The sequence below is a fragment of the Hypanus sabinus genome, chromosome 9 (assembly GCF_030144855.1).
Source record: "Hypanus sabinus isolate sHypSab1 chromosome 9, sHypSab1.hap1, whole genome shotgun sequence".
Classification (NCBI taxonomy): Eukaryota; Metazoa; Chordata; class Chondrichthyes; order Myliobatiformes; family Dasyatidae; genus Hypanus; species Hypanus sabinus.
Genome location: NC_082714.1, coordinates 66415829 through 66430368, shown reverse-complemented (window position 1 = coordinate 66430368; position 14540 = coordinate 66415829). Strand labels below are relative to the sequence as shown.

General features: G+C 42.6%; 1 protein-coding gene across 7 annotated transcripts in view; it reads left to right on the top strand.

Moving 5' to 3' along the window:
• Positions 1-14540, top strand: part of mad1l1 (mitotic arrest deficient 1 like 1) — a 1079555-nt gene that overhangs the window by 419879 nt on the left and 645136 nt on the right. For all 7 annotated transcript variants that reach the window (XM_059979806.1, XM_059979807.1, XM_059979800.1 and 4 more), the window contains one exon: positions 2247-2303. In XM_059979806.1, coding sequence (XP_059835789.1) covers positions 2247-2303 — 57 coding nt within the window. The remainder of the gene's footprint in view (positions 1-2246; positions 2304-14540) is intronic.

Below are 14540 nucleotides of genomic sequence, written 5' to 3'. Positions count from 1 at the left end.
GTTCTCACTAATGTAAAAGACTCCACATTGGGAGCACTGGATAAGTAGATGACCCCAACAAATTTGGAGGTGATATCACTGTATGGGGACCTGAAAGGAGATGAGGGAAGAGGTGAATGGGCAGGTTTGGGACTTCTTCCCAAGGACAAGAGGAAATCTATCCCTGAAAGATGGTGTGAGGATAGATGTTTGGGAAATGAAGGAGATGGCAGGTGAGGGTAGCATCAATGGTGGAAAAAAGAGGACATGTTTTTCTGGAAATGAAAACTTTATCTTGGGAACAGATGCAGCAGAGACAAAGGATAAGAAAAGAGAATGACTTTTTTACAAAAGACAGATGGGAAGAGGTGTTGTCAATATAGCTGTGCGAATCTGAAGATTAATAAAAAGTATCAATAGACGTTTTGTCTCCAGATGTGGAGACTGAGGGATTGAGGTAGGGAAAAGAAGTATCAGAAATGGACCAAGTGAATTTAAGGGCAGGGTGGAAGTTGGAGCCAAAGTTGATAACATTTTTGATTTCAGCATGAATGCGTGAAGCAGCATCAATGCAGTCATCAATGTAGCACAGAAAGAGTTGTAGAGCATTACCAGGAGGACTTGAAACATGGTCTTAGCCATTGAAAAGGCAGGCATTGCTGGGGCCCGCGCAGGTGCCCATGACTACACCCTGAGCTTAGAGAATGCGGGAGGAGCCAAAAGATAAATTGTTGAGTGTGAGGGGCAGTTCTGCCAGATGGAGAAGAGTGGTAGTGGAGGGGAACTGGTTGGGTCTATGTTGTCGAGAAGAAAGCAGAGAGTTTTCAGGCCTTCTTGATGATGGATAGAAGTGTATAGGGACTGTGTATCTATAGTGAAAATAAGACAATCAGGGCCAGGGACTTGAAAGCTGTTGAGGAGATCAAGAGCATGTGAAGTGTTGCAGATGTAGGTGGGAAGGGACTGAACGAGGGGGATAAAATGAAGTTGAGGAATGTGGACACAAGTTCGGTAGAACAGGAGCAGGCAGAAACAATGGCATATCTGGATAATCAGGTTTGTGGATCGTGGGTAGGAGGTAGAAACGAATATTGTGGGGTAAGGGAACTGTGAGATTACTGGCAGTGGATGGAAGAAGATGAGATTTGATGAGGTTGGTGATAGTGCAGGAGACAAAGGCCTGATGGTCCTGACTGGGATTCTTGTTGTAAATAAGAGATGTCTCAGAGCTGCTGCTTGGCCTCAGCTAGATAGGTGTCAGTCTGCCAGACTGCAACAACACTTCCTTTGTCTGTGGATTTGATGATGAGGTTGGGATTGGTGCGGACAGTGGAGATTCTGTATCATCATATCAGTGGAAGACCATTGAATAGAGTTATTAAAAACTGAAGAGAGTGATTTTGAAGGGGTGAAGCCAGAATCCCACACCCCTAGGGGTGTAGGGAGCCTTGAAAACACATAGAGGGCAGGTGTGGGATACTGGAATGGGTGAAGTCTCATGAGGAATATAGGGATATCAGGGAGGAATAAAAGCAGCTTTGGGATATTGGGAGTGGTGAAGATGTGGATACTGTGTAGCGGCTTTAAAGTGCAGATTGAGGTCAAATAAAGATGTTAACATTTCAGGCAAAAAACTTTTTCTAAAAATGAATGATAGTCAGTGACAGCAGCTGCTGGAGCCAAAGACTTCTGTTTTCCATTTATTGGTTAGAGTTACATCTGTTCTTCCAGTGCTGGATGAAAATTATGTCAATGTTGAGATGATGATGTAACTGGAGGAGTTGATACTGGTGAAGAGGTGACACAATTGATTTTCAAATGCAAATACAGAGGGATAGATACGATGAAAACTCAAGAGGATCTTCCCTGATTTTTGCAGGGAAGAGATATTAAAGTTCCATTGAAGCATTTTGTGATTTAGTTGTGTTAAAAGCTCTATCTTGCTTTATTATGTGATCGCCAATGTTTGCGTCTAAATTCTTATTTTCAACAACTAAACAATAATTTCAATAATTGGTTCTTAATTTGACAATTAGTTTATTGTTGTGTGTACCTGAGTACATTGAAGAACTGTGTACCATCCATCCAGATAATTTCATCAAATCACTTCATTGAGGTAATACAAAGAAAAAGCAACTAACACAAGGCAGAATAAAATGTAAATGGAGAATGTAGTGTTCGTGATTACAGTGTATAGTTATGGTGTTTCTCTCACCATGTAGGACTGAAATAAGGCTGATGGACTTTCTCTTTATTTTCTTTTACAGAATCAGCTATCGCAGGCCCTGGAGGATGTTGGCAGTCACAAGCTAAAAGCACAAACAGTAAGCACCAGCCTTTAATGTTGTAGTGATTATCAAAATGCCCTTATCAGGGGAAGCTTCTTGTATTGCATGTTTGAATTTATGTGGATGAGCAAGGGACTTTTAATTCAATCTGAAATATTGGAATTATGACGTGATGTTCTGTGAAGCCTAATTCAAAGAGTGCCATTTTCTCAGAAGCCATAAAATTAGATTACATTCATATAAAAGTCTTTACGAATCAGTTCCCTAGTGATTAAGTAGACCATTTTATTTTTTTTAATATGAATTTGTGTTTGGGCATGTTTCAGGATTGTGTAGTTTGATGTTTTCTGTAATTTTATAATTTAAAATCTTGAATCCATAAAGTGCCATATCAAGCTGTGATGTATTAGGGTTGGGTGCTTTCTATAGTGCATCTACAAAAATTGTTGAAGGTCATGCTACATTTCTTTAGCATCCTGAGGAAATATAAGTGGTGGTGAGCTTCCTTGGCTATGGTGTGCACATGGTTACACTAGGGCAGGTTGTTGGTTATGTTCACTACTGAGAATGTGAAGCTCTTGACCCCTTGATCTCATGAAGATTGATGTACATGTGCACCTCCTCTCTTCTGGAAGTCAATTACCAGCTGTTTTGGTTTGCTGACATTGAGGGAGAGCTTGTTGTCATACCATGAGACTGGTCTCTCTTTCTTCTTTCTTGTACACCGTCTCATTGCTGTTTGAGATTTGGCCCCTATGGTGATGTCATCTACAAACTCATAGATGGCATTAGAGCAGATTTGTTCACATGTTCACGAGTGTACAGGCAGTAAACTGGGTGTTTGAGGATGCAGCCTTGTGGGGTGATAGTGCTCAGGATCATTGTGACAGTGGTGCTCCTAATGTTGTGGTCTGTTGGTCAGGAAGTCAAATATCCAGTTGCAAAGTGAAGTGTTGAGTCCCAGGTCTAGGAATTTTGGATTGCCAAAGAATTGGGTCAAATGTCAGATTGGAAGTGTGGTGGGCAGGGTCTCCAGATCCTACAGTATTGGTTGCAAATTGTTTTGAAGAGTTCTGAACAAGTTATTGATTTTGCTGGATTGCTCGATGACTGGACTGCCATTGCCAATTGCAAATCAAGCTATTCACTAATGTGGCTTTTTTGGTTCTCAAACAGTTATTGATGCAGAGTAAATTAAATCATGATGCTTTATCAGCCTGGTTTAGTGAGTAATAGCACTTAACAATAGCATTTTCCTGAAAGGTAGGAAGAGGAGGGAAAAAAACCTCTCCAAAGTTGCACTTATAAATGAATCCCAGTGCAATGACTTGGATTAATTAAGGCATAAGGCTGCCTGTCAGAACAGTTAACACATGTCACTATTTGAGAAATAGGGTAGCGGTAATAGTGCAAGAGAGGCAGAGGCTGGAGTAGTTGGATCTCAGGAACAGATAGAAACATAGAAAACCTACAGTACTTTACAGGCTCTTCAGTTGTGCTGAACATGTCTGTACCTTAGAAATTACTAGGTTTACCCATAGCCCTCACATTCCATGTACTCACCACTCTCTGAGTAAAACACTTACCCTGACTTCTCCTCTGTACCTACTCACCAGCACATTAAACCTGCGTCCTCGTGTGGCAACCATGATGTTGGGAAAAAGACCTCCGACTATCCACACGATCAATGCCTCTCATCATCTTATACACCTCTATCAGGTCACCTCTCATCCTCCATCACTCCAAGTAGAAAAGGCCAAGTTCTCTCAACCTATTCTCATAAGGCACGCTCCCCAATCCAGGCAACATCCTCGGAAATCTCCTCTGCACCATTTCTATGGCTTTCACATCCTTCCTGTTGTGAGGCAATCAGAACCCACAGATTCAACCTGTGCAGCTGCTTTGAGCGTCCTAAGGACTCACACCCCAAGATCCCTCTGATCCTCCACACTGCCAAGAGTCTTACCGTTAATACTATATCCCGCCATCATATTTAACCTACCAAAATGAACCACTTCACATTTACCTGGGTTGAACTCAGATAAGGGAAGATGATGTGGGATGAATCTTTTCTAATAATTCTCTTGAATTGTTACATTAAGTTCTGAATCTGAAGATTGAATGTGAAGTTTTTAATATCTATTAAACGTTAGCCAGTTTAATAAACATGATAATTGATCATAAGTGCTTCATCAATATACATAATAGTTTGTAGAAGATTGTTTGTATTGTTCAGCATTTTGATCTTTAAATTAGTTAGCCTGTAATAAAAGTGGAAAATGGCAGTGTTTGTGGGGAGAAGCAGACAGATTTTAGATCAGTTATCTTTCATCAGAATATCATATGTAGTTTCTGGGGTGTGAGCATTTTAAAGAGAAATTATTGGACATTTCCTTCCCTGAAACGTGATTGGATTAATTAATTAGCTTTTGTGAAAACTATTTGAAAGGGATGGTGATCCCACCACTCTGCTCTGTCCTCCCACTTCCTCCAAACTAAAGGTGTAGCCATGGGCACCCGCATGAGTCCTAGCTACACCTACCTTTTTGTCGGCCATGTGGAGCAATCTATGTTCCAATCCTTCACCAGTATCTGTCCTCCTCTTTTCTTACGTTATATCGACGACTGCATCTGCACTGCTTCCTGCACACATGCTGAGCTTGTCGACTTCATTAACTTCACCTCCAACTTTCACCCCGCCCTCAAATTCACCTGGTCTATTTCCGACACCTCCCTCCCCTTTCTAGATCTTTCTGTTTTCTATTTTTGGAGACAGCCTATCCACCGATGTCTACTACAAACCTACAGACTCTCACAGCTACCTAGACTATTCCTCCTCCCACTGTCTCCTGGAAAAATGCTATCCCTTTCTCTCAATTCCTCCGCCTCTGCCGCATCTGCTCTCAGGATGAGGCCTTTCATTCTAGTACAAAGGAGATGTCTTCCTTTTTTAAAGAAAGGGGCTTCCCTTCTTCCACCATCAACTCTGCCCTCCATCGCATCTCCCATATTTCACGCACCTCTGCCTTCATCCCATTCCCCCCTCCAGCCTACCAGGGATAGAGTCCCCCTCGTCCTCACCTATCACCCTACCAGCCTACGGATCCAATGCATAATCCTCTGTAACTTCCGCCGCCTCCTACAGGATCCCACCACCAGACACATCTTCCCCTCCCCCCCACTCTCAGCTTTCGGCAGGGATCGCTCCCTACACGAGCGTTGTAGGCTCCCTTGTCCGTTCATCCCCCCCCACCCCTCCCCACCTACCTCCCTCCAGGCACATCCCTGCAAACGGAAGAAGTGCTACACCTGCCCCCACACTTCTTCCCTCATCACCATCCTAGGCCCCAGACAGTCCTTTCAAGTGAGGCACCACTTCACCTGCGAGTCAACTGTGGTGATATACTGTATCCGGTGCTCCCAATGTGGCCATTTATACATTGGGGAGACCCACCGCAGACTGGGAGACCGTTTTGCCGAACACTGGCACTCAGTCCTCCAGTAGTGGCGGGATCTCCCTGTGGCCACACACTTCAATTCCACAGAAGACCACTCCCACTCCGATATGTCTGTCCATGGCCTCCTCTACCGTCAAGATGAGGCTTCACGTAGGTTGATGGAGCAATACCTTATCTCCCGCCTAGGTAGCCTCCTACCTGCCGGCATGAACATTCAACTCACAGACCTCCGTTGATACCCCTGCCCCCTCCCCTTACCCCATCCCTACCTATAATTTTAGTCTGGTTCTCTTTCTCTCTCTTTTCCCCCATTATAATCTCCCCCCCCCCCCCCCCCAAGCCCTACCTTTCTTTCTCTTTTATTTCCCATAATTCTCCACCTTCCCCTGGCCCATTTCCCTTCAGCCTATCACTTCCCAGCTCTCTACTTCATCCCTCCCCCCACTTCTTATCTCCCCTCGACCGTCCCATGTTACTTTACTCCTGATGAAGGGTTTCGGCCTGAAACGTCATCACTATCTCCTCCCATAGATGCTGTCTGCCAGCATTTTGTGCTTTTATTTATTTCCAGCATCTGCAGATTCACTCATGTTGTCTGAGCTATGTTCAGTGCCTTTGACAAGGTCTTGTACTCTTCCTCAGACTTGTGCTTCTCTATTATCATCTCCCTGACATGTTTTGAATTCTCTTTTATCTTCATTTTGGTTTGTTTTGTTGAAAATCTACCATATTGTTGGACCTTACAGAGAGAAGGGATATTTATTCTTAGGAATTCATTGAAAACAGATCCTCCAATTTTCTACATCATCAAGTTTGGTGAGTTGGTAAAGTAATACTGTATATTGCACCTGAGGAATGTTAGTGTGGTAACTACAAAGGGGATGAATATTTTTACAGCCTCGCAAGTTTGATTTTTAATTTTTAGTACATTGCTGACTTTGAATTTTTTTCTTTTGATTTGACATGATGCACAGTGTTTGTAGATTATTTCAAAAATCCTACTTCAATATATTTTAAATTCTGAAAATGAGACAGTGAAATGTGAAAATAGTTGTGGGGGCTACTGTTTCAATACTGTTTCAAGGTACTGTACATACTTTGATAATAACTTTGAACTTTAAATAGACCCTTCTGTAGTTGGCAAATTCTAATGAGTAATATGCCACAAGGATGAGTTGAGGCCTCAGCTTCATAAGAAGCATAAATAACTTGATTGAAGGTACAGTAGTAAATTTGCTGATGAAATAGGGAGTGAGGGAAGTATGCTATTAGAAAGGACAAAGTGAGTGTGCAAAAATCTACCAAAAATAATACCAGGCAGTGTTGGAACTATTTAAGCAGCATCAGTAGAAAAGGAAACAGAGTTAATGTTTCAGGTCCCAAGGCGGTATAAGATCATGTTGATATTTTCAGGATGATCAGTGTTTAGACGTTTCCCATTGCCTCTCAATAAATGGGCTGCTTACGTGTTCAAGTTTTATTGCATACATTGTGAATGCATCACCAGGTCGCTCTGAAATACTATATTTTCATTCCATGGATTTGGTTATCTGTATGAAGTTGAGCACTATTGTGCAAATAATTTGAATTTCTTGCTTAAATTGTTTTCTTAACTTCTGTTGTGATTGATACAGAAGTTAATTCATTACAAGAATGCTTGAATACATTTTTTTCTCTTTAGATTTTGAGCAGTTTGATTGCTAAACTTCTTGGAATCATAAGTTGAATATTAGAATTCTAATAATACCAAATTGATGCATTTATTTGCATTCTGAATTTCACTGTAATGTTTGACAAAATCAGCTTTTTTTTCTTCAATTAACCAAAACTGAGGAATTTAGAAAGCTGAAAAATAGATCAGAATTAGAATAAGGTTTAATATCACCAACATATGTCAGTAAATTTGTTATTACGTGGCAGCGCTACTTTGCAATACATAACAATAAAAACTAGGAATTACAGTAAGAAATAAATACACACACACACACACACACACACACACACACACGTTAAATTAAATAAGTAGAGCAAAAAAAAACAGTGAGGTAGTATTCATGGGTTCCATGTCCATTCAGAAATCTGGAGGCAGAGGGGAAGAAGCTGTTCCAGAATCATTCAGGCTTCTGTACCTCCTTCCCAATGGTAATAATGAGAAGAGGGCAAGTCATGGGTGATGGTTGTCCTTAATGAAGGATGCTGTGTTTTTGAGGCATCACTCCTTGAAGATGTCCTGGATGCTGGGGAGGCTATTGCCCATGATGGAGCTGACGGAGTTGCCCCCCCCCCCATACCAGACAGTGATGCAGCCAGTTAGGATGCTCTTAACATACATCTGTAGAAATTTCACTGTGTCTTTGGTTACGTATCAAATCTCCTCAAACTCCTAATGAAATATAGCTGATGTCATGCCTTTTTTGAAATGGCATCGATATGTTGGACCCAGGATAGATCCACAGAGATGTTGATACCCAGGAACTTCAAATTGCTTACTCTTTCCACTTCTGATTCCCTTATGAGGACTGGTGTGTGTTCCCTCATCTTACCTTTCTGAAATCCACAATCAATTGTTTGGTCTTACTGAATCTGAGTGCAAGATCGTTTCTGCAAAGCCACTTAACCAACTGATATATCTCACTCTTGTTCATTTTCTCATCACCATCTAAAATTCTGCCAACAATAGTTGTGTCATCAACAAATTTATAGATGTCATTTGAGTTGTGCCTAGCCTCACGGTCATAGGAATAGAGAGAGTCGGGCAATGGGCTAAGCACACATCCCTGAAATGCACCAGTATTGATTATCAGCGAGGTGGAGATGTTATTTCCGATCCGCACGTACTGTGGCTTTCCAGTGAAGAAGTTAAGAATCCAGTTGCAGAGGGAAGTACAGAGGCTAGGTTTTGGATCCGTTTGATCAGACCTGTATGAATGATTGTGGTAAATACTGAGCTGTATTCAATAAACAGCAGCCTGATACAAGTATTAGCATTGTCCAGATGATCCTGTTGGGTAATAAAATTGTGAGAAATTCACATAATTCATAGCCACTGACATTGTTGTGGTTTCACTTTAAGAGGCTGGTCTGACATGATGATTTTGTTATGTTAAGATATTTAGCACGCTTTTATCTTTAGGTTTGGAGTTCCATAAAACATGTTATGGGTTTTGTTAAGCATAAGACACCTCACTTCATTTTATTTGTGAAAGCCTACGTTGGTGACCCTGGTGCTCTAGAACGAATCCAGAGTTATTGAGCATGTTAACTACACAGTTGCTTTGAACTGCCGGAGTTTTGGGAGCAAAATGCCTTCACTTGGTTTTTTCAAGCTGGGGACCAATTCATTCAATGAGGAATCACTGCCATTGACACCAAACTCTACTGCATGGGAGCATCGCTCAACAATTCCATGGCTGCAGGAGTAATGAGTCTGTTTGAACAGCAGCCTAAAACAATGAATACAGGTCTCTGAAAGCTCACCTTTTATAGACTTCTGGGGTATTGGAGTCTGAGCATGCCACAGTTGCTCTCTTTTCTTGGTCTTGGCAATACTAAGCCAAGAGAGCTAATGGATCACTTGCTGTCTGCCCTGGGAAATCAGCATCCTTGTTTTATTTTTAAAGAATTCTTCATGCAACAAGTGCTTGATCAAGTCCTTGCTAATGCACGCATGGAGGACTATAGGGCGCTTGCTTAAATGGCTGATTGTCTACATGGTGCATCATTTCTCCTCCTTTCTCTACGTCAATAAGCCAGGTCAGCAACGCCCCCAACACGCCTGTGGCTACAAAATAAACGATGTTGGCATGTGTTTTTACCTCGCTTACTTTGGTACGAATGCTAAGCAGTGCTGACTACCTTGCAGCATCAACAGTGTCAGCTCTTTGGGACATCAGAGGTCTGTGAACACCGTGGGTTCCAGCTGCCAGGGTTGTCTACTGTTCATTACAGACACCCTTTTAGGGTGACACTTCCTGTGTGTGACATGGGTGCTCAAGTGAATGTGCTGCCAGCATCACCTATTGATAAGAAGGCAAAGAGTGATGAAACTTCACTGGAGGCTGCCAACTTCACAGAGGGACACAGAGGGTGATACTCTGCTTCAGTGGACGACGTTACACATGGAACTTTGTCCTGACTAAAGTGGGAAGACCTCTGCTCAGTGCAGGTTTCCTGTCTACCCAAGGACTATTAGTTCACCTTAAGAACTGCTGGCTTGTGGATGTCAAGAACTTTGGGTCGTTACCCTGCTCCCCCTGCAGGTTCACCACAACAACTCTGTTAAGTGCATGCACCACCGCATGTGAGATTACTCAACTGCTAGGTGAATTCCCAGACCTCACCAAGCCCACATTCTCCACTATGATTGCAAAACATGAGGAACATAAGACATAGGAGCAGATTTAGACCATTCAACCCATCGTCTGCCCTACCATTCCAGCAAAGCTGATCCCAGATCTCACTCAACCCTGTACATCTGCATTCTCGTTATTTCCTTTGATGCCCTGACTAATCAGGAAACTATCAACTTCCGCCTGAAATATACCCACGGATTTGGCCTCCACCTCAGTCTGTGGCAGAGCATTCCACAGATTCACTACTCTCTGGCTAAAAACAAATTCCTCCTTACCTCTGTTCTAAACGGTCACCCCTCAATTTTGAGGCTGTGCCGTCAAGTTCTGGAAACCCCCACCATAGAAAACATCCACCCTATCTAGTCTTTTCAACATTTGGTAGGTTTCAATGAGATTCCCCCCCCCCCCCCCCCCACCAATTCTTCTACATTCCAGAGAGTACAGGCCCAAAGCTGCCAAATGCTCCTCGTATGTAAATCCCTTCATTCCAGAATCATCCTTGTGAACCTCCTCTGGACTCTCTCCTCTGACACTAGTCAGGCCACACTTGGAGTACTGTCAACAGTTTTGAGCCCCATATCTCAGAAAGGAAGATATCTCTGAGATATGGGGCTCAAAACTGTTGACAGTACTCCAAGTGTGGCCTGACTAGTGTCTTATGAAGCTCAGCATTATCTCCTTGATTTTATATTCTATTTCCCTTGAACTAAATGCCAATATTCCATTTGCCGCCTTTACCGCAGACTTAACCTATAAATTAACTTTCTGGGAGTCTTGCACAAGGACTGCTAAGTTCCTCTGTACCTCTGATATTTGAATTTTCTCCCCATTTAGATAATAGTCCACACTATTGTTCCTTTTCCCAACACTATATTCCATCTGCCATTTTTATGCCCGTTCTTCCAATTTGTCTTAAGTCCTGTTGCAATCACATTGCTTGCTCAGCATTACCTACCCCTCAATCTGTCTTTGATTCATCCACAACCTTTGCCACAAAGCCATCAATTCCATTATCTAAATCATTGACAAACAATGTGAAAGTAGCAGTCCGTATACTAACCCCTGAGGAACACCACTAGTCAACCAGAAAGGCCCCCCTTATTCCCACTCGCTGCCTCCTGCCTGTCAGCCTCTGTCTATGTCAGTATCTTTACTGTAATCCCATTGGATTTTATCTTGTTAAGCAGCCTCATGTGTGGCACCTTATCAAATGCCTTCTGAAAATCCAAGTAAGTGTCATCACTGCGTCTTCTTTGTCCATCCTGCTTGTTACTTCCTCGAAGAAATCTAACGGATTTGTCAGGCAAGATTTCCCTTTACAGAAACCATGCTGACTTTGACTTATTTTATCATTAGTCTCCAAGTACACTGAAACTTCATCCTTAATAATAGACTCCAACACTTTCCCAACCACTGAGGTTAGGCTAGCTGGCCTATAATTTCCTTTCTTTTGTCTTCCTCCCTTTGTAAAGAGAAGAGTGACATTTGCAGTTTTCCAGTCCCCAGGGGCCACGCCAGAATCAAGTGATTCTTGAAAGATCATGACAAATACATCCATTATCTTTTCAGCAACCTTTCTCGGGACTCTGGGATGTAGTCCATCTGGTCCAGGTGACCTTTCAGTTTGCCTTGCACTTTTTCCTTTGTAATAGCAATGGCACTAACTCCTGCTCCCTGATACTCACGGACCTCTGGCACACTGTTGGTGTCTTCCACATTGAAGACAGATGCAAAGCACCGATTGCATTCAACTGCCATTTCTTTGCCCCCCATTACTACCTCACCAGTATCATTTTTCAGTGGTCCAATATAAACTCTCACCTCCTTTCTTCTCTATGTAACTGAAGAAACAGTATCACGCTTCATATTATTGGCTAATTTACCCTCATATTTCATCTTTCCCCTTCTTTATAGCTTTTTTAGTTGCCTTTTGTTGGATTTTAAAAGTTTCCTAATCATCCAACTTCCCACTCACTTTTGCTATCTTATATGCCTTCTCCTTGGCTTTTATGCAGTCCTTAACTTCTCTTGTCTGCTACAGTTGCCTACCCCTGCCATTTGAGAACAACTTCTGTGGGAGAAATCTGTCCTGTGCCCTGTGAACTATTCTTAGAAACCATTCCCAGAGTCACCTCTGCTCTGCCATCATCCCCACCAATCCACCTGGTCAAGCTCCTCTCTCATGCCTCTGTAATTCCCTTTATTCCATTGCGATACTGATACGTGTGGTTTATGCTTCTCCCTTTCAAATTGTTGTATGAATTCAATCATATGATCACTGCCTACAAAGGATTCCTTTGCATTAAGCTCCCTAATAAGATCTGGGATATTATACAGCACCTAATCTAAGACAGCCTTTTCTCAAGTAGGCTCAAGCACAAGCTGCTGTAAAAAGCCACCTTGTAGGCATTACTCCCTCTCTTGCGATCTGACACCAGTCTGATTTTCTCAATCCCTTTGCATACCGAAGTCCCCATTACTACTGTGACATTACTCTTATTACATGCCTTTTCCAGTTCCCTTTGCAATCTCAATCCCACATCTTGGCTACTATTTGGAGGCCTATATATGATTCTCGTATTTTTTTTACCCTTACAGTTTCTTAGCTCCACCCACAAAGATTCAATATTCTCTGACCCTACATCACCTCTTTCTAAAGATGTAATTCCATCTCTTGCCAACAGAACCACACCATCGCCTATTCCTTCTTGCCTGTCCTTTCTGTACAAAGTATATCCTTTGATGTTAAGCTCCCAACTATGACCTTCTTTCAGCCATGAGTCGGTGATGCCCACAACATCATACTAACCAGTCTCTAATTTTGCCATGAGCTTGTCTACCTTATTCCGAATGGTATGCGCATTTAAATACAGCACCTTCATCCTGCATTCTTCACCCTTTTGTATTTTGCCTCTGTGATACAATTGAACTCTTTGCTCTGTCTGCATTTGTACCCAATCAGTGGCTTATCCTTTGTTATATTCATGTTACACCTACTTGTAAAGCTGTGCTATCTCATCCTTAGCTGTATCATACAGGTTCCCATCCCCTTGCTATATTAGTTAAGCCATTCCCAACAGCTCTAGTAAACCTGCCCGCAAGAATATTATCCCCGTTGGATTCAAGTGCAACCTGTCCCTTTTGTACAGGCCACACCTGTACAGAAGAGGTCCCAATGATCCAGAAATCTGAATCTCTGCCCCTGCTCCAATTCTTCAGTCACACATTGAGCATTGCATTCTCACAACTGGCCTGCCAGTCCATGCCTGCGCTCCATAGACTGGACCCTGAAAAGCTGGCTACTGCAAAGGCTGAGTTTGCAGACGTGGAATATGCTGGTTGAATAGCCTCTGGTCTTCACCCCTCTTGATTTTTTTAAAAGTCAGTCTAATTAGGGGCTATCATCAGGTGCCTGTGTGCTTGAAGGGCATTCCCAAACTAGCTGTGATAACCCCATTTGGCCTTTTTGTGTTACTGTGCATGTCACTTAAGCTGAAAAATGCAGAACAGACTTTACATCAGCTGATGGGTTTTGTATTAAAAGACTTAGATTTTTTTCGTTTCCCTGAATGACTTGTCACCAGAACATCCAAGTCCAAAAACATATCTCATCTCCGAACACTTTTTGAGCTGTTAAGCCAACACAGGTTGATTATTAACACTGCTAATTGTCGGCTTGGGTTGTCAACCATTGCAAAACCTCTCCCATCAAAAATAACTGGTATTATGGATTTCCCACCACCCTGCACTACAAGAAAAACTGCAGGACCGTTTTTGGTATGGTAAATTTCTATCATCAATTCATTCCATGAGCTGCTGAACTTTTGCTCTCCCTGTACAGTATGCTTAAAGGCAATACCCCCTATTCATGTGCTTGACTGGTGAGCGGACGTGACCAGGGCATTTAATGATACCAAATGAGCTCTTTCTCACGCGACCTACTATCGGACCTGCTCCCCAACCACTGACACCTCAGTCTATGTTGTGGGTGTTGTACACAAACAGCCGGTTGGAGGCATGTGGCAGCCACTTGCCTTCTCAGTCGGCAACTCTGTCCCCCCTGAAAGTAAGTACAGCACGTTTTGACCATGAGCTTCTTGGTCTCTGTCTGACTATTTGCCATTTTTGTTTTCTTCTAGAGGATTGCTTTTTCAGTGTTCATTGACCAGAAACCCCTTGTGCACACAATGGCCAAAATGTCAGACACTTGGTCTGCCAGGTGGTTTACATATCCAAGTTCACAACAGTTATACAATGCATCAAGGGAAAAAATCAAGGGACTGCCTCTCATGGTCAGCCATTGAGACCATACATGGCATGGCAGCTGACCAAGTTACTGAGGTCCAGGCTCACTGAATAGCAGTCATGGGCCTGAGATTGGCTGACGTTAAGTTTGGGAAAGCTGGTATTTCCCTTCTGTATGATGTCTCAACCGGTCACCATCAACCCATTGTGCCCACAAA